At 36.0% G+C, this 21,430-nt stretch overlaps 1 protein-coding gene across 2 annotated transcripts in view; it reads left to right on the forward strand.

Annotated features, from left to right (window-relative positions):
- DPH6 (diphthamine biosynthesis 6) overlaps positions 1-21,430 on the forward strand; it is a 214,199-nt gene that overhangs the window by 145,810 nt on the left and 46,959 nt on the right. For both annotated transcript variants that reach the window (XR_006293322.1, XM_043555712.1), the window contains exon 7: positions 18,676-18,770. Coding sequence is in view for 1 of the 2 variants with exons in the window: in XM_043555712.1 (XP_043411647.1) it covers positions 18,676-18,770 (95 nt within the window). In the remaining variant the exon portion in view is untranslated. The remainder of the gene's footprint in view (positions 1-18,675; positions 18,771-21,430) is intronic.

Consider the following 21,430-nt stretch of genomic DNA (forward strand, 5'->3'; position numbering starts at 1 on the left):
CTGAGCCGAAACCAAGAGTAGGACAGATGGTCAACTGACTCAGCCACCCAGGTGCCCCATATTCCTTCACTCAAGTAAATCCAAACTGTCCTTAAAGTCTAAACTTCACAGTCATGCTTAAATAAGCCTCCTGTGAGCTGCCATTTTCTTCTTTGACTCCCAGTATGTAGACTTCTCATGCTATATATTTTTTCTATTGTTTATTATAACATTAAACCATGTAATGTATAAAAACTAAATTCAAACACTATCAAAAATGAAAAATCTTCTGATTCCAAGTCCCCAGGTTTTCTACCCCTTCCCACAGCAGCCAGTCTTCTCTGTTATAATGTATCTCTTCAAAAACTTGTTTTGCATATGTAAATACATATGCAAGCGTTTATTCAGTTTTACCTAAATTGGAGCATGCTATGCACATTTTTCTCCATCTTCCATTTTAACACATAAAGATACATGTCATTTGTTTCCACAACATCATTAGGTGGATAACTATTGAGCCCATTGTTTATTGATGAACTTTATTCCTTACTGATTTCTTTCATGCTTTCATGTCTTTTGCTACTTCAAATAATGCCAGAATGAACATTACTGTACATATATTTTGTGGCATGAATAAGTTTATCTGTAGGATAATGTCCTGGAATGGAAATACTGCGTCAGAATGTATATATGATTTTAAGGGTAATAGACATTGAAGACATCCATTTTCAGCTGTGGTGGAATAACTTACATCAGACCGACTCTCCCAGTTAAAAAAATTAGAATAGTTATATGAAATTAAAACAGAAATAATGTTGGAAGGCATTAGAGAATTACAAAAAAAAAAAGAGAAAATTTGACGGGATTCCAGTGAGAACAGAGCCTCTATTCCCTTCAAGATATTTTCTAATTCAAAAAAAATGGTACAGGGATAGGAAGCAGTTATGGAGAAAACTCTAGCTGAGTAGGGCTTTCATGGCTCTGGAGAGACCCAAATTGGAATTCACTGCAAACCTAAGTGGAGTGAACCTGGTTAACCCTCCAGGTATTCAGTCGGTCTCCTGAATGGGTTATAGCTTAGGGGTAAAGGCAAACCAGAAATAGAGCAGCCCTTGCAAATACATATATCCCACTTTTGATCATACCAATCCTAGACTGAATTAACCTGTGCTACTACTCATATTGCTTGTTTCCTCTTAAGAAGGATAACATGATTCACAGCCTCAAACTGTCTCTAAAATATTTCACATACAGTTTTCAGCAGGCAATCAGAAATTACCAAGCATATCAGGAGATCTGATGAGAGAATTGAAACCAGAGAAACTGAGAAAAAAACACACCCTAGAAACAGTCTCAGAGGAGTCATATGATCACATTCCCAGATCTAGACTTTAAAATGACTGTGGCATTGGGTGAGAAGATGAACTATTTTAGGGGAAATTTGGAATCTATACAGAAGAATCAAATAGAATTCTGGAACTTAAAAATACAATATCTGAAATTAAGGATACAACATGGGTTTATCAGTAGGTTTGATACAGTTGTGTAGATAATTAAAGACCTGGAAGATAGGGTGATATAAAACATCCAGGCTGAAGCACAAAGAAAAACACGATGGAAAGTAAAGAGAAAAGTATAAAAGATATAAAGGAGAGAAGTTTGTCATACCCGTAACTGGAGTTGCAGGAGTGAAGGAGAGAGAAAAAGGAACAGAAGCAATGTTTGAAGGGATTTTACTATAGGATTTACCTGTCATTATTTTTGCTGATTTTGACAAGGAGCTTTTCAAAACGGTAAAAATTGCTCAAAAGAGAAGGATTGAATATTAATGGTTAATTGCACATTTTTGGCAGGAATTATTTTTTCCTGATGGTTACAGAAAATTATGCAAAACAATCTAGTGTGTCTTTTTCTCTGGCTTCTGCATAGTCTAATCTGTGTGTACATGAGCTTTCCATGAAGTAAGTGCTAACTAAATTTTTACACCAATTTGTTATCAATTTATTTCTCACCTCATGCACAACAGTTATCTGACACAACCCAGATCTTAACCCAGATTTTTGGTTTTCTTATTTTTCCTTTCATTTTTACTTATGCTCATAAAAGAGACCTCAATCTGATGTACCCAGAGCACAATGATTCTAATATTAAAGCAGAATGAGTCATTTGTCAAACTCCATCTTCTTTCTGCATTTGTAGGGTATGACTTTTTTTTTTAAATTTTTTAAAGACACGTTTTCTAGGACTCTGTCTTCTCTGTCATTGCCTAAGACAAATCAGATTTTAAGGAATGTCCGTATGTCTCTATCTTTATGAATAATGTGATTAACCTCATTAAGTGAGATAAAAATCAACTACGTATTCATTTTTCAACTTGTTGGCACAACTCTCCCAAATACTCAAGAAATTCAAAAAGAGAAAAAAAAATGTTTGACCTTGTAGGAATGGGAGAAAAAGGGATTAAATAGAGGAACCCATTTTGTTCACCTGCCTCAGATCTCCTGAAACATCTTTTATGTACCTTTTGTGTAATGTGGGTGGACATGACTTATAAAATGTAATAAGTTAATTGAGCTAATATGTTAATCCTTTAATATATTATTGTATCTAAGAGTTAATATTTTTTAGTTAAGGGAGTTTTTGTATATTATAATGATTTCCCTTGAAGAAATCACTATTTAATGGTGAGAATTACAGACAGGTTGGTGGCAGAGGTGGTGGAGAAAAGATGATACCTTTGGGCAAGGATCCTTTTCATAGTTCATTCAGATTGCCTGGGGAAGAGGCAGTGTCAGACAGCAGTCAGCAAGCTAACTCTGTACCCAGGAGCTCAGCTGTGAATCCTGACTCTACTGCTTACTTCAAACATTGATTTAGTTAGTTTCCCACGTATAAAATGGAAGTAATAGCAATAGAATGATATATAAGGTGCTTAGCTCAGTATCTGGCACATTCTAAATGCTCAATAAATGTTAGCAATGTTTACTATTATGAGTAAAATTTGCTATTACTGAAGAATAATTCTGAAATTTTTCTGCTTTACAATAAAAAACCCCAGAAAACTGAGTAGACACAATAGTTGGAGTAACATTTAAAACTCTCAAGAGATTGTTAACTGACATATATCAACATGTAGATAACAATCCTAACAGAAAACTGGCAAAGGCTGTGGAGAAACGCTGTACAGAAAAGAATATCTCAAAACCAAATACAGATATGAAGAGATGATCAAACAGATTTAGCAATCAGAGAAGTACAAATTAAAGCAATAATAAGATGTTACCTTGTACCAGTTTGACAAAAATAAGAAAACTGGATAATGCCAGTTGTTGACAGGTGAGGTTTTTACAGAACCTTAGGAATATAGGTTGGTACTACCATTCTGGAAGGCAGTATTGCAATTCCTACATTAAATATCCCCATCCTATCAGTCCACAAGGGACGTTAGTGAAAATAGTTTTTGCAGGTTTATTTTTGATGGTGTTGGGGTTCTTGGAAGCAGTATGAATGTCCATTGCCAGTTAGTTAAAATTAACCAGTTACTTAAAATGTGTTGAGTGCACATTATGAAATACAGGTCTGCAGTTAGAAAAATATCTTCAATGTGCATATAGCAACAAAGTGTTGAATGCATAAAAGTGACATGGAAATCAATTAAAAATACAGGCACACAAAATAATAATACATTTGCAAGGACATAGACAAAAGATACCCATTAAATATTTCTAAATGTTTGCCTCTGATAAGGAAAAATCTTGAATAAATTATACAAATAAATGGCAATTAAAAAAAAACAATGTAAGTTACTTGCATATTGCTGAAAATTTAGTATAATAACGTACAGAGAAGTAAATAAAAAGCATAGTTTCTCCACCCTGTGATGCACACTGCTAACATTGTTGGTGCATTCTGAAACTGTTTTTTTTTTCCTGAGAGTTCACTTTTTATACAAGTTCACATAATTAAATAGTTGTGCATGTTTTATTTACATAATTAGGTTCAACTGTACATGTAGTTTGCCTTGGGTTTTTTTTCCTAGCATTATGTCATATTTATTTTCCCACACAAATATATCTAATTTGAAAATACATTAAAATGGCTGTGTGGATTCCATCATATTTGTATCCTACATACAAATGTATTATGACAAATTTAATGAGTTATCTCTTGTTGGAAATATTTGTTATTTCTAAATTATTATAAATAATTTCACTTATTTTAAAATTATTATAAATAATATTATGATTATTATCTTTCCTACTGAATCTTCATGTACATTTCTGATTATTATTTTCTTTAGATAAATTCCTAGGAATGTAATTTCTAGATCAAAAAATTCAACTTTAAGGATTGTACATTTGTAACTCTAAATTAACTATAGAACAATTTTAGCTTGCTTCTTAAACTTCTGCAGGTTCCTAAAATTATCATCTGATAAGTGAACAAATGGATTCTAAAATTATTTTCTCCTTCGTGGGTTTTTCCCCCAGGACTATTTTCTCATTGTTCAAAAAAGTAGATGAATTTTAATATAAAAGTTGCATCAAATTTTAAAGGTTTAGAACTATTCCTTAAATGTTAAAGAGGAGTCTTATTTTTGTGATGTTTTACAGTGTTTGTCAAATGGGTCTTCAACTTTTGGTTCAGAAACAACCTTCTGAGTCTTTCCCTTCTCCCATTTCAGCATCTTACTTTCATCCTCTATAGTTGATTATTTTGATATTTACCTCCACATCTCTAAATTTCATGTTTGTATTACTACTTCATGACTCTCTTCAATTTTAGCATTATTTATTCACTTATCACTCCAGAATATGCAGAGTTAGCTGTCTCCCTTTACCTCCACCGCATATGTGAACTTTTTCCCTCTACCATCTTCCCAGATGGTTATTTTGCAAGTCTAGTTGACATTATGATAACTGTGAAAACCCAATACACAGCTGAATTAGGTAATAAACTCTGGTCATAAACCTTTCCTGTACAACTTTTTATTTTTTCCCTTCAAATAATAATTGTCTTGTTCTTTGATCTATTTAGTATTGTGCTCACCACTAATTCAATGCTGTACTCATTACTGGTTTATTAATCTCTTATCTAGATGTTCACGGGTGTTGAGTATTTTGTCAGTTTTCTCCCTAGAAGAAGTTTTCTCCAACACCTTCTGACATGTAGCCTGGACCGGTTTCCTCCTATGCCTGTTGTAAGGCTGTCATCCTAGCATCTCCCCATAGTCCTGGAGATCCCTTGATCCTCCCTCTGTCTTGGAGCCCTTGTTTCCTGGACACAACATTTTCCTTTTTCTTTGTTTATTCTCACTTTTGTGAAGCATATTCTCTAGAAGATTTTTAGGAAAGGGTCCACAGGAGGTAAAACATTTGAGACACTGTATATTTCTATAAATGTCTTCATTCTTTCCTCACTTTGAATTGGTTCTTTAGCTGGTCACAGAATACTATTTTCAGAATATTTTTCCTTCTGGATCTTATTTCCTTGTATCTCAGTACTGTTGAGAGCCCAAAATCATTCTGATCCCTAACTATATGTGATCTTATTCATTTCTCTCTCCATCTCCTCTCCAAGAGTATATATTTCTTTTGTTCCTAGAATTATAAAATTTATTTGCTATGTCTTGAGTGAGTGTGTTTTTATCCGTTGTGCTAGGATAGGTAGAATTTTTAGTTTGAAAATTTCAGTTTGGGGAAATTTCCTTGAAGTATTTCACTGATGTTTATCTTCCTTCTGTTTTTGCCTCTTGGAATTCCTATTATTTAGATGTTACTTAAATTTCTAACTTTTCTTTCCTTATTTTATCAGATTCATTTTTGCCATTTCTAGAATTTTCAATTTTATCTTCAAACCTTTGAAACTGTGCCCCATAGGGTCAATGAGGTTGAAACTAGCAGAAAGTTTAAAGCTTGTTTTTCAGAGAACTATTCCCTCCCCCATCAGATACTGTGTCTTTTTAGACCCCCCCCCCCCCAACAAATCCACTAGCTATGTCTGCAGAAGCCTGGACTCAAGGTCGATTGCTATGGTTCCAGCCTAGGTATAAGATACCTCCTAGAGATAAGGAGTCCCGGACCTCATCTAGTTTCTACCTGCCCTCAGAGCATGCCTGTAGCTCCTTCTCCTTGCCCTCAGGTAATCTCCTGACTCAGGGTCTGAATTGTGCCTCATTCTGGTGTCAGTCTCCACTCCCCAGTGAACATGGGATGTATGTTACATACATGTTAGATACATGTTTGCTCAGTGTACAGACTCCATCTTCCCTCATGAATACTCATAACTTTTCCCTTCCCTTTTCCTCAATATGTATGTAATCTCAACCCCTATGATTATAAAAAACATATTCTCTCCCCTTGGAGGGAGGCAGATTTGAGGCTTGCCCTCCAGTTTCGTCTCCACGTTTGGCTGCTTCTCAAACCCTTTCCTTGCAGCATACCTGACTTCTGTCTCAGTGATTGGCTTTGCTGCACATCAGGCAGATGGACTTGGATTTGGTTACAATTTCAACTGAGTTTTTCATGGCCTATTTTTAATTTCTAAAAGCTCATTTTTTGTTCTCTGAATTCTCTTTTTTAAAATTATAGCACTCTATCCTTATTAGAGTGTATCCTATTTTTATTGTTGTTCCCTCTTTTTTTGTTTCTCATTTTTCTTCCTTTAGTTTTCTTTTCCCGTACATAGCTTGTTTTCTCCATTGTTTCCGTTGGTCTCTAACTTTAATTTTAGAGATGTTTCTGCTAACCTTGGTGTTCTCATATTTAAGAGTAAGGGCCTAAATTTTTTATTGTAAGCACTAAATGTGTGGATAGGGCTTTATGATCTCGAACTTTACTATAGGAAGGTATGGCTAAGTCATTTAATCTAAGCCATCTAGATTCCAAAGAAAAGGATTCTCCAGTCTCCTCTCTTGAAGTAAAGACATGCTGTAATTTGTTTTGTTTTGTTTTATTTTGTTTTGGTTTGATTTGTTTTGTTTTGTTTTCCTGGGAGTTAGGCAGGAATAAATGACTAGCAGTCTCAGAATCTTATGTGCATACATTAACTGATTCCATTTTATTATAGTTCCTCTTCCCTCAGCTGTGTCTCATTTCTCCTACGCCAGTTCCTCTGTTTTCATCACCGTATGCAGAGAATAAACTTCCAGGGTTCTGCCAGGGTGGAGGAAAGACAGTTGCCAGGCTACAGGGAAGGAATTTAGGGATCTGACTGCTTGTTAAACAGACTGCCAATCAATCTTTATTTTGGGGCACTTTTCATTTCTCCTTCACTTCTCGAGGTACCTGGTGCTGCCAACTCCTTACTCTGTTTTAGAGGAAAGAGCTGTTCTACTGTGTAAATTGGGTTGGTCCTCTACACTCTCCACTGTTGACCTAGGACTCGGTGTTCTTCGTTCTGCTAAATTGTTTGATTTTGTCACTTCCTCTCTTCTGTTCCCCATCTTTGTCAGTTTATTCCTTGTTATGAAATACATTCTAGCAAGATTTTAGAAAGGAGTGAGAGTAGATATAGGGATTCAATCTACCATCTTTGCCAGCAACAATTAGTCTTTAATCAAGAAATTTCTCAAGATCATCTAAATAAAAGTTGTCTGCTAGATGGGAGTGTGGAACCATACCAGGTGAAAAAGTGTGAGTTCATAGGTATGGTTGCTTCTTCCAGGACTGTTCACATAGAATTGGAAAATCTGAATTCTTGCCTTGAGTCAAAGGTAAGCAGATATGTATTGACTATTTAAGGATTATACCACTCTGCTAGGTGTTGAACTAAACCAGGATAAGTGTAATGCAAGTTTCAAGCTTAAAACTGTGTTCCAAGCTCTGTTCTATAGGAGTTAACTTATCTTCCTTCTGGGTTTGACAAAAGTACAGTCTGCAATCCAAGCTACCTATCACTTTTTCAAAAAGAAAAAGAGGGGCACCTGGGTGGCTCAGGCAGTTAAGCATCCGACTTTGGCTCAGGTCATGATCTCACAGTTTGTGAGTTTAAGCCCTATGTCGGGCTCTATGCTGACAGCTCAGAGCCTGGAGCCCGCTTCAGATTCTGTGTCTCCCTCTCTCTCTGCCCCTCCCTTGCTCATGCTCTGTTTCTCTCTCTCAAAAATAAATAATAAAACATTAAAAAGAGAAGAAAAGAAAAAGAAAAAGAATTTCACCAAAGTTGACTTAAGAGAGACAGAATTTTAAGCCTTGTTCCCTGCAGTGCCAACTTTATGGAAAAGAACACCTTTGACTGACCTTGAAAGTAAAAGGTAGGCAGAATATCTTTGACAAGAGATTTTGAATTTTGAACATAATTGAGTTGGAAGGATATATGAAACTTTATGGTCAAGATGTCCACTATGATCAATAAAAACTATAAGATGTGTTAAAATTTACTCTAAGAAAGTAAAAAATATTTGCCAGACAATTTCAAAGAAAAAAAATTAAATGTTGAGAGTATTGCGAGTAACTTCAGAGATAAACTGACAGTCATACTGGCCTTACAAGAGGGACAGTATTTTTGACTGGCTGGATTATTTAGAGTATATTTTGAACAGTAGGAGAGGAAGTTGAAAAAGGAGGTTGAAACCAGACAGAAAGAGATTTTGAGTCCTGAAATGAGTATTTAATTATCTAAACAATGAGAAATAACTGAAAGTTTTAGGGGAAGGCAGTAAAATCCTTGAAAGTGTACTTTAAGGATTTTGACCAGGCAGTAGGGTCCATTGATTGTTGTATTTAAAGAGAAGAGGTGCAGGCCATTTTCCACAGTTAGTGGCTGTTTCAATATATGACTTTGAACTTATTCTTCACATTTCTCTGTATGTGTTTCATAGGTGAACTCTTAATTGCCAGTGTCATGTTGTACTAATAGAATTGAATAATAAGTATTTGTAAGGACTTTTAATACAACCAGTCTATGCTGATCGCTTTAACGAGTACGAAATAAGTAAATGATTTGGTATTTTTCATGACGTAGAGAGTCTAACAAGTCTAGAGACCTGGATAAGATGAAGCCAGATAAATTGGTATTTACTATAAATGTAATTGGAAGCTAAAAAATGGAAGATGGTTGCATGACCTGGAGTAGCTGAAAATGATATCATTCAAGTATTAGCACTTAAACTGGTTTGAAGGATGGATATATTTATATGGATGGTGGCAATGAATTGAGTCAATATGAATGAAGATTTCTTGGCAAAAAGCCATGCAGGAACAATGAGGAACTTGGTTTCAATGGAACTAAGAGCTGGTGTTGGTAGATTCATAAGAAACAGATGAGGTGGGAATTTATGACCTCATCAAAAAGAGCCTGGAGAGATGGGCCAGGCAATTTGGGGTAAGAACTAACAAGATGTAGAAGGTTTATCAGCAGGGATTTATATTATTAAAAGATATCATGGGAAATTTAGTCTGGCAACAGTATTTATGGATTTGGGATTAGAGGAAATTAGAAATAAAAAAAGAGTCTAAGACACTGTTATAGGTAGCAGTGTGAAGGGTTGGAGTATGATGCCTGCTGACAGTAAGGATGAAGAGATAGGACAAAATTGAAAGAAGATTCTGATGGAAGAAATGGAAAAGAAATTGGCATCAAACTGACAGAAGCCAAAAGGAAAGAATTAAAGAGTAGTCCACACATAATGACTGCGGAGACTGGAACCATGTATTTCTGCAGAGGAGAACAGGGTTAAGAAAGAACATGATAAGCTTGGTCTTAAACACACTGAGCTTCTAATTATAACATATAAACCAAAGGCATATTTTTTAAACTATGAGATTGGAGCCCAATTGAGATGTTCAGGCAAAACACTAAAGTTCATTTATCAGCATATTTTAGAGTCAATATACAGCTTCAAGTTCTGGTTTTATTTAGTTCTAAGTTCCATAACCTTTGCAAATCAAGTTAGTTCTCCCCACTAGAAAAGGGAAAAAATAAAATTTTTTAGCCATTTTATGAAGTATATATTATATGCTGGATAGAACATTAGGCTTTCCTTTCATTTGGTTTTATTTCTGAAAACAGCTCTTCTATGAGATAGGTACCGTCGTCATCTCCACTTTACAGATCAGCAATCTGAGGCTCAGAGAGCTGGCCTGACCTAAGATTGCACAGCCAGAAAGTGACTGAGCCAGGGTTGAAACCAAGGATTGTGTCTCCAGCACTACTGCTTTTAACCAGTTGTGCAACACTGCTCTCACTGCACATGACTACAAATATAAGCCTTACTTACTTTTGTAGCAAAGCTGTGTATTTATTAAATGCTTACTAAGTGCCATACTCTGTGCTAAACACTTTTTATGCATTATTTTATTTGATCAACTAATCTATGAGGTTGTGACCATTGATATTTAGATTTACAGATGAGGGATCATTCAGAGGGTGAGTAATTTTTCCCATAGTCACACAGCTGGAGAAAGTAGCAGATGTTGAATATGTGCTTAAATCTGTCTGTCTGATTCCAGAATCCATGCTCCTCTTTATTCTTAAAAGTCGTTCTGAGGATTAAATAATTATATCATTTTCTTAACTTTAAGGCATAAAACAAATGGTCTTTAATGAATGGTGATAGTGTTGGTTTTAGCAGCAGCAGAATAACATAAAGGTGATGGTTAAAGCCTTGGAGTATATGGGCTATCCAAAGGAATAAATTGAGAAGAATATATTACAGAGAATCATGAGGGATATTTATAATTTAGGCGGAGCAGGAAGGAGTCAGAGAAGCTTAACAATAGCTTAAGAAACATGGTAACATGAAACCTGAGGAAGATGATTACAAAGATATGTGACATCATAGTATCATGCCACGTAAAATTTGGAAAGGATAAGGTCACTGGAGTCTCCCAGCAAACGCTTCTCCTGCTGAGATACCAATAAACACAACCACCATCCACCAGTTTCCCAGTGAAGAAAACTGGCAATTTTCCTTAATTCTTTTTAACTTTCCTCACTCCTCCATTCAATTATGGAGCCTCCTAATGTATGGAGCCTTCACGTATGCAGCCTCCTAACAATATCTGTCAAAATACCTTGCCATTCCCTTCTGTCCTCACTGCTATTTCCTCAGTTCAGGAAATCTTCACCCCCTGGCTAGATTCCTCCAGCAACTTCTCAGTTCTTTGTGCTTCCTGACTTACTTGCCTCAACCATTCTCCATTGTGTGACCAGAATGTTTCTAAAAGATAAATGTGATCAGTTCAGTTATCTGCTTAAAACCTACCATGGGTTCTCACTGAACTTTGGATAATGACTTAGCATGACTTACAAAACCCCATAAGATGTGTCTTCTTTCTAGTCAGCCTCATCTCAGCATTATTCATCTAGTTATGATCCAGCTATGCCATACTTACTTCAGTTTCTAGGACCCATCATGTGCTCTGGTACTTAATATATGCTGTTCCCTTTGGAACAACCTTTCCTTCTCTCTCTCCTTCCACCTCTGCCTCTCTCCCTCCCCCTTGCCTCTCTCCATTTAGCCTTTCCTGGTTAACTCATCCTTCAGATTTTACCTTAAGTTTTATTTTGAGAAGGTTTTGGGTTCCTTCTGGTTAGGTATTGTGCTTTATACTCCCACAGCATCTCATGCATCCACAAAAGCAACCACTACCTTTTATTGTAATTGCTTGTTTAACTTTCTGTCTGTATTTCCAGATACAAAGCTGTTCTATGCAGGATTTATATGTCTGCTCCCATCATTATCCATAGCACCTAAAACGATGCCAAACCTATAGTAGATACTCAATAAGTAATTCTTGAGTAAGTTCTATGCTTTAGCGGTTTTTATAAACCTCATGGTTTTCTGTAGGTGGTGAGAAGATGAAATGTGATTTGATTTTACTTTTTTTTTCTTTCCAATTTTAAGATGACCAACAGATAAATGAAGCTGGTTTAAAAGAAGAAAAATCTTGATTTAATAAGAAATTCTCACAATTGTATTTATTATAATCTTTTAAAGGAATACAAATTAAACAGGGAAGCCAGATGCCCTTAACTTTTTCAGTTCAAAAATCAGTAACATTCAAATGGAATTGTTATGACTATGAATATTCATCTATATATAAGTACACTAGAAAAAAATAGAATCATGTAAGTAATTTCCTTTTTATTTACTAGGAATTCACTTCTTAAATGTTCAGACTCTGAGGCATTTTTATAATCCATGAAATGACCCAAGTCAGCCACATCTGTCAGATTGCTTTTTAAAAAACTTATCTTAACAACAGTTAGATGGAAACCCAATGTTCACTTTCCCTAAGAGTTTTATCTAAAAGAGAACATAGGGTGCCTGGGTGGCCCAGTTGGTTAAGCATCCGACTTGATTTTGGCTCAAGTTATGATCTCACAGTTCGTGAGTTCAAGCCCCGTATTGGTCTCCGCTCTGTCAGGGCAGAGCCTGCACAGGATTCTCTGTCTCCTCCTCTCTGCCCCTCCCCCACTCTCTCTCTTGCTCAAATAAATAAATAAATAAATAAGTACATAAACTTTAAAAAAAATAGAACATAGCACAATTTAGATATACATGAATCAATGAGTATGCTTTTGTGTGATGAAAATTATATTGTGTAATAAGTAAAGAAATGATCTTGTTTTATTAAAAATAATTCAACTCATTAGAAAACAGCAACATTTCTTTTCAACTGGTTAAGATCCTTTAGAACTTTTAATTTATCTATTGTATTAGCTTTATATCTTTGTATTCATACAAAGGTTGGGACCAAATGGTAGATGTCCGGCAAAATAGCACGTGTTAATCTTAGCCAATAACCAGCTGGTCTAAATCTTTTTCTACGTAACATTCCCCAAATGGTTGAAAAGAGTGGGGGAAATGTCACATCACTGATTCAGTGGCTAATGAGATAAGGAAAACATTGACTATCATGTTTGAATTTTATTTACTGTTTCAGATTTCTAAAACTAGAGGATAAAAATCCTGTTTCTAAGGGTAGAGAAAAAGAAGTTAGTAACTTTCTCTGCCCTTTTACTTGGTATTTATGATTAGAGGTGGCTTTGTTTTAGTTCAAATTAGACCTATCAGTCCATGTCTTTTGGGCTCTTGTCTGGGAGCATGCATGGGTATCTGGGCCATAAAGAGGGCACCCAATTGGGTCACTAGGTACTACGTGCTATACAGTGGGAAGGAGCTAGGAGAGAGTCTAAGGAATTTAGAAACATAGTCTCATGAGAAAAAGTCACACATGAAAAATTTTAAATTCAAGAGGTACATAGTGATGCAGTGCAGAAATATATCACAAGCCAGAAATATATCATAGTGTAGTCCCACAGGCAATAAAAAGGGCAATTCCTTTTAAGTTGAAGAGAAGAAAACTAGATGTTGGGGTTTATCACTTTATATTTCATTTTATAAGATTTAGTGTGGTTTTTTTTTCCTTCAGCCAGTCAAGATCCTTTTGAATTTTTATTTTATTTTACCTACTGTATTACGTTTCAATCTTTATATCCATGCAAAGGATCGGATGAAATGGATGAAGCATTGATTGTCAGTCTACAGAGTTTGCTTTTTACTGAACAGTTAACAGTCAGCCCCCAAAAACTTTTAAGCAAATGGTCATATATTGTTAAGGAGAGTTAGTATGGTAATAATATGTAAGGTAGATTGGGAGTTATGAAAACTAAACAGGAAGACAAGAGATGGTTGTAATTGTTGAAGTGTGAAGTGATCATGAAGGATATTAGACTGGAAGATAGTGTTCACTACCATTCCCCTAGTATATAGACTACGATCTGGCACTTAGTAAGTACTGAGTGAATCTTTGTTGATTCAATAAATGAATTAATGTAAAAATTTAAAATGTAGGCTCTCTGGCAGAAAGAATGACAGAAGGAAAGGAAGGAGTCAAGTTCTTCAATATTTCAAGTTTTCATTGTGATTGAGCCATTACAGAAATAGGGAATTGAGCAGGGAGAGAACGTTTTGAGAAAAAATCAAGAACATTGCTTTATTCATGTTAAATTTAGAACAACAAGGCTCCCAAGTAAAACAGTAAGAATTTTGAGGGGTGCTTGGGTGGCTCAGTCAGGTAAGCGTCTGACTTTGGCTCAGGTCATGATCTCAAGGTTCATGAGTCCAAGCGCCACATCAGGCTCTCTACTGCCATCACTTTAGCCCACCTCTGATCCTCTGTCTCCCTCTCACTCTGCCCCTCCCCCGCTTGTTCGTGTTCTCTCTCTCTCTCTCTCTCTCTCTCTCTCTCTCTTTCTACTTCCCTCCCTCCTTCCCTCCCTCCCTTTCAAAAATAAATAAACATTTAAAAAAAGAATTTTGACAGGGGCCTAATATATGGGAGAGAGATCAGTGACTAGGGTTTTTGCTTTGCGAGCCATTTGCATAGAAGTAATAGAATAGTGGTCATGATCCTCAAAAAGGGAGTGTATAGATAAAAGAGCAGAAGGCCCAAGGGAAGGGCAAATTAACCTAATAGAGAAAAAATAGCATATATTGAGAGTGCTTACTATGCACTTAAGAGCTCTTGTATGTGTCATCTGTTTTAGCAGTGACAACACACTTATAAGAGTAGGTATTACTAGGAAAATGGAAATTCAGAGAAGTTAAGCAATTCATCCTAGGTTCTATGCCTAGTAAGTGTTGGAGCCAGTATATGAACCTAGATCTGTCTATCCTTGATTTCCATCTTTGGTGAAACTATTCTCTGGTCATGAATTTTGCCTATCTTCTCCACTAAATTCTTTAACATGTTTACAATAGTTATGTTATAGTCTTTGCCTACTGAGTCCAGTATGTGGTTAATGTTGGGTCTGTTTCCGTTTTTGTTTGTTTGTTTTTCTATTGATTATAAGTCACAGTTTTCACTTTTTGACATCTCAAAATTTTTTTTACATATTTTGTGGTAGATACTGAATAAAAAAGAAGAGTGGAGACTAAAGTAATACCGTCCCTCCCCAAACCACACCCCTTCCTCTGTCTGACAGCTAGTCTGGGGTGTTTATTCTGTTTAATCTCCAATTGAGCTGGGTCTGATCTGAGTTGCATTTTATTTCAGTTTACTACTTTTTTCAAATGCTTCAAGAGTAGGATCAGGGCTCTTCATTTATCAGAGCTTGTGGTCTATGCTCCCAGTGAGTCTAGATTTCTCTCTCTCTCTCTCTCTCTCTCTCTACCCTTCCCTCCCTCCAATCCCCTCTCCTCCCTCCTTCTCTTCCTTCCTCCCTTCTGTCCTCTCCCCCTGATTTACTGTCCTGCCACCAGTGTTTCATGCCTTTTCACAGCCTTAGTGCTCTGAGCCCCTCCTTGACTTCTTCCTGGCCTTCCAAGCCTTGGGAAAAAATCTCTTAGTTTTCCTGCTCTATCCCCAGCCTTTGGTACAGTGAAAGCTCAATAGAAAAGACTTGATGAGTAGATGTTCCCAAAGGAATCCCTCTCTCTCTTCTCTTCTGTCCTGGCCCCAGCCTTCTGCGTGTAGCCACTATGTGCAGTTGGTTAAAGCCTTTGGGAAAGAATTGGCAGGCTATACTGACTCCTGGGTCTCCCCAGGACTCTAATAAGCCATTGCAGAAGTCCACAGATGGTCATGTGTTTGACTGTTTTCTACACACGCTGATTGAAGTCTCTCTGTGGAAGTATGCCGTTATGCCATTAGGAAAGCGGCCATGCATCTTCACTCGCCTAGGAAAGGTCCACCCCAACCTGGAATTTAGTTCATCCAGACTTTTTTGCATCCTTAGCTCTCTCTATATAAAACAAAAAAAACATGATTTTGTAACCTATCTGACATATTTTTGCTGTTATGGTGAAAACAACTGTCTTTTCCACTTTTTACATACTAACTGAAATTGTTAAATATAGTTTAATCATTAATAAATATTAGCCCTTAGTGAAGAAATATGAAAAAAAATTATTTTTTTATTTTTCAATATAGATTGCTATTTTATGTACTTAAATTACAGAAAAAATCATGATAATTTAGTGAGAAACTAAACTTTAAAAATACTGCTACCTATTTAGCATTTTCAGTGACAGTAAGATTGATAGAAAAACTTATCAAAGAGAATTGCAAAACTGTATTTGGAATGATTAAGTGCTAGCATGCAATAATGGCAATTTTGAGTTGAAACCAGACATGGACTTGAGACATGTTAAAGATATATTGCAACTTTATTAAGCTGCAGTTTTCTGTGAACAGTATATTAGTAACACAGACTTAACGGGTTTTAGAAGAGTGAAGTGAATATTGTGTATCACAAACATGTCTCTGGAATGGGCACATCTGGATTCTCCACTTTCCTAAACTGACCCTTTCTATAACAGGCATACATCATGCTTTGGTGCTGCAAGGATATTGATTTCTAATAGAATGCTGTGTCTTCGCAGGAGATTCATTACAGAGAGTGGTTGACTAGCATAGGCTTTGCTTCTTAAGAAAGTTCCCTCACAACGTCAAAGGGCCTTGGAGCTGGCTAAAAGTAAGCCGATACAGTTGGATTTTTCTCTGAGGACTCATGTCTATTAGAGCTTGAAGCTAGTAGAGTTTAGAATGGCTGCAAAAGACATCCTAAGCATTCATATTCAAGACTACTTCTTGGTTCATCAGCTATAAAAACCAGTGAGCTCTTTATTCAGACTTCTTGACTTAGAATCTGTGTTCATGCTGATGAATCAATAATAGAAAGGGAGAAGAGATTGTGTATGTTTAGTAATAGAAGAAACATCACTGTTTCATTATCTTGTGGTGTTGAAATATAGGGTGTAGGATATTTGATAAGCTTCAAAACACCAGGGATATTGTCTTAATTTACTTTTGGATCTTCCTCATCTAGCATGACCTGCCTAATAATCATTTTTCAATAGATACTAGTTGAAGAAGTGATTACATGAATATTATGGAAATATTGTATGTGAAATGAAAATATCACTGGATACATCCAAATTTTAGATTTCCTAGTGCTGGCAGTCTTTTTATAATGATAATATGTTGGTTTCACATAGCTACTTACATTATTTTTACTAGAGACTAATAGAACTACTTCAGTAGGATAACAGCAATGCCAACTTTAATTTAAAAATCCAGCTATTCTTTGCTGGTAGATTATAGAAAGTATGCAAAGCTTGGATAAAGCATTTTCCAATTAAAGGAAGCTAATAATTGGTAATGTATACTCTCACATTAAAAGACTGACCATAAAAGTGAGATTTGAAGGTTCACTTGGTGGAAAGGTGCTGGAATGAGAAGACCATTGAAAGGGAGATAAGCCAAAAAGAGGACAGGCCCTAGCTGGTAGAACGAGGAGACATTGCTGAAACCCATATCCCATTTTTGTTTCTACATTTTTATTGCAAAGCAGATATTAATGTAATTTGACTTAATATGGTAAAGTAAGCTGTTTTTGTTTTCTGCTCCCAAAAGGGCCACTGCCATAATTCTGCCTTGCTGATACTCTAGTTCATGATTCAACATGGTGAAAATTTCTGCTTTGCTCTTGTGAGCTCGTATAGCAAATGCCACCCAGTTTTCTTTCCCTCCTTTTCTTACTGTTTGGCTTTACGGTGTCATTCACATTACTGCTGATCCTTGGAGAGAACAGAATTCTCACAAACCCATGCCTTGAATCCCTAAGGGCACATAGTCAAGACTTGAAATGTAATGGATTCAGAATTATAGCACAACCACAAAAATAATCAAAGAAATAAATACATAACTATTCAGATAAAACTGAAGACTTAGGCCATAGTCCCAGCACTGGCAGTAATAGTGACATCAATGGAGTCACTCTTCCTTTGGGCAGTAAGGACTCTGGACTAGGGGAGGCTACAAGCAGGGAAAGCTATGAAATTCAGAACAAAGGGGATGGAATCACAGTCAGAAAGCGTCTACACAAGAGCAGGAAGATTCTCTGACACAGCCAGTGAGCTGTGTTCCCCAGCATCAATTCCAGTCATATACCAGCCCAATGGGAGATTAATTTACTGTTGGTATCAGGATTATTTAAATAATACAGCTTATATTTAATGCAAATCACAGGTTGTTTATTTCTTTGCTTGCTTGTTTGATTTTTAATTTCAGAATTAATTAGACAACATGATAAGCTATCTATCCCAACATTTCTTGGAGTTAGACCTTCCTAAGGCTTGTCTACAGCTTTGGAACATCACTAGTTCTTGGTACCCTTGGAACTTCACAAAAAATAGCCTCAAGCATAATAACCATGTCTGTGACTCCTTTCTGTTCACAGGCCACAGGAAAGGCCTTAGATTGCTTTCTCTGTGTCTCGGAAAAATGGCCTAAACACGACCTATTTTTCCCCATTCACATATAGGTCAAAGGACAAGAAGCAAGCACAGTTTGGCTGCATATATTCTCATTTACTATCTAATGACTCAGTACCTTTCCTCTTTAGCCTTCTTTGAATCTAAAGCTGGTGTCATTCCTGACATTTATAATGATCTCTAAGTTTTCTCATTATACATAAAATGTTGGTCCTTTACATCTTTTTACAAGGATTTGGGGATTACTAACATTCCTATGCTTTATGATAACATTTTTCAGATGGCTTTAAACATATGTTTCAAGTAGAAATATAAAGTTATTTTCCTGTAGCTTGTGATGTATTTTGGAATTAAAGTTTCTTGCATGTATTTTTTTTAGGGAAAAATGCTATTAAGTGACAATTTTTGCTATCTAATTTTAAGTTTTGTTGTTGTTGTTGTTGTTGTTGTTGTTGTTTTCCTCTTTTTAGCTTTCTAAGAAGTATGGAGTCCATGTTTGTGGAGAAGGTGGAGAGTATGAAACGTTCACTTTGGATTGCCCTCTATTTAAGAAGAAAATAATTGTGTAAGATACCATTTCAGCATTTTCTTCACTTTCCTTAAATTCAAGTGATGGAAGCAACTTAACATTAAGCTCGAGGCAACTTTTGTTGGGAGAAATAGAACATGTCCTCCAAGTTCACAAACACTCAATTTGTTTAATACCAGTGAAATCGTCTGAATACCTAAATCAATACCTGACAAGACGAGGCCTTCATAGAAGGCTATAAACTTTTTAGACATTGCACTTTCGTTTACTTGCTGATTATGCCCTGCAGTAAAACTGGTACCTACACACTGACACTTTTATCCTTTCATGAAGTGTGAATTGCCTGTATTATTTATCTTTCATTACAGCTACATTTGATAAACTGCCACATCAGTAGCCTGTGGGTTCCATTAACTCCATCCTCTTTTTCCTTTTTCTTGGCTTTTAGCAACTTGGAATAGTAATGCTAAACATTTCTCTTTCATTTTGGGGGGTTATTTTTACATATAAACTTTTTTTAAATGAATTCTATTTATGGTGAGCATAAGATTGTTAAAATTAGTTTAGTGAAAAACAAGAACTTTGTTTTTTTTGTTGTTGTTGTTCAGTTTGTTACATTGTTATCCATACTCTAAATTATGTCACTCTTCTCCTATGCTAAAAGAACACTTTATCTGCTTTTCCTAAGCTCTCATTCTTGGAAAAGATTGGCAGAATTATGCTTGATTTCAGAAGCCTCATCTGATGAAAGATTAGAATCCTGTATTGAGGAACAGCTTCAACATGTTCACCACTAAGGGATGGGTTTTTTGGTACATATTAATAATGAACAGAGGAGTGAGCTAAGAAAATTAAGACAACTCTAGGTGAATTTTCTAAACAGATACGTTTATCTAGTGAAACATGGCCAGGACACTTTCATTATCATATATGTAATAATCATCCACTCTTCTTTCATGTTCTTCTAACTTTTTTCCTTTAATAACCACCAACAGAATAGTTTATTTGGCAAATATTTATCAAGTACCTATTATGTCTAAAGCATTCTACTGCACATCACTGTTGTTCAGAGATGGCGGGGCACCTAGGGGCTCAGCAGGTTAAGTGTCCAACTCTTGATTTGGCTCAGGTCATGATCTCACTGTCATAAGATGGAGTCTGATGTCGGGCTCCACACCAGGTGTGGAGCCTGCTTAGGATTCTCCTCTCTCTGTCCCTCCCCTGCTCATGCTTTGCTCTGCCTCTCTCTCTCTCTCTCTCAAAATAAATAAATAAACACTAAAATAAAAGATAGGTCCTGCCTTTGAAGATTAGCTGGAGGATACATCTGTACACAATTAAGATACAAGATGATAACGGATAAAAGTCATAAGTTCATAGGTAGGAGATATTTCTTCATTCAGGTATGATTCCTGAATGAAGTGTACATTAGGTCTTACTCTATACTATCTGGTTTTTCAAGAAGAGTATTTGCATGCTAGGTTGAATTACAGTATAATGGGAAACTTGCAATATATTTGCTTATTAATATGAGTCTAACTAAATTAGTAAAAACAAAACAAAACAAAGCACAGTAAGAGAAAAATGCCAAAGAAGCAAACTTTTCCCGTTTACTTGACAACTTGAGGTCTTAGAAATCTTTATGAACAACTTAGAATTCTAAGAGATGTACTGCTTTACACTACATAACCAGAAGGTCTGTTTATTATAGTGCTTTAGCCCTAAACACTGAATCTTTTGTAGACATCATTTGTAGGCCCAGAAACCTGAGCCTGACCAAGACAATAGCATGAGGGAAATTAGTCATGCTATCGTAGAGAGGGATGTCAGGGGAGGTATGGAACCCCCTAGTTTTAAAAAAAAAAAAAAAGAACCCTCTAGTGCCGAAATGAGCTGTTCAGTTCAATTGAATAATCATTTATTGAGATGAATTGTGTGAGCAGAGCTCTGCAAGCTACTGCCCTGCCCTGTAGGAGTTCTTCCTGCAACAGGAGAGGTGGGAAAATCACCCATACCAAAGTCCTAACATAACAGGTTAGACAAATTAAAGTTATTTGACTTAGAGATACAATTAAAAGTGTAGTTCTTGTAACTGTTTGTTAACAATTGACCATTAATAATACTGGATCTTGTAGGGGCACCTGGGTGGCTCAGTCAGTTAAGCGTCCGACTTTGACTCAGGTAGTGATCTCATAGTTTGTGAGTTCGAGCCCCATGTCGGGCTCTGCTGACAGCTCAGAGCCCAGAGTCTGCTTCAGATTCTGTGTCTTATTCTCTCTCTTCCCCTCCCCCACTTGTGCTCTGTCTCTCCCTGTCTCTCAAAAATAAATAAATAAACAAACAAACAAACAAATCTGGATCTTGTAACTTTGAATTCATTCCTTGGACAAATTTAACAATTTATCCTGTTCTATTTGATTTAATAGTGGCCTGCCACAGTTGGCATAAAACTAATTGATTATTAGGAAGCTCATTTCAAATGTCTAAATCAATTTATATATATATTTTTTTTTTGATGAGAAGAAGACCACCTCTAAGGGGAGAAAAAATAAACTTTTACTTGCAAAATGATTTGATTATTATTAGGGATTTTTTTTTCAAAAACACATTGAATCCTCTTTGTATAATGAAGTAATTTAGAGAAATTGAGGTGGTTTTGGAAGTTTATTATAATATACATTTTGCCTCAATTAACA

Source organism: Prionailurus bengalensis, chromosome B3 (genome assembly GCF_016509475.1).
Source record: "Prionailurus bengalensis isolate Pbe53 chromosome B3, Fcat_Pben_1.1_paternal_pri, whole genome shotgun sequence".
NCBI classification, from domain to species: domain Eukaryota; kingdom Metazoa; phylum Chordata; class Mammalia; order Carnivora; family Felidae; genus Prionailurus; species Prionailurus bengalensis.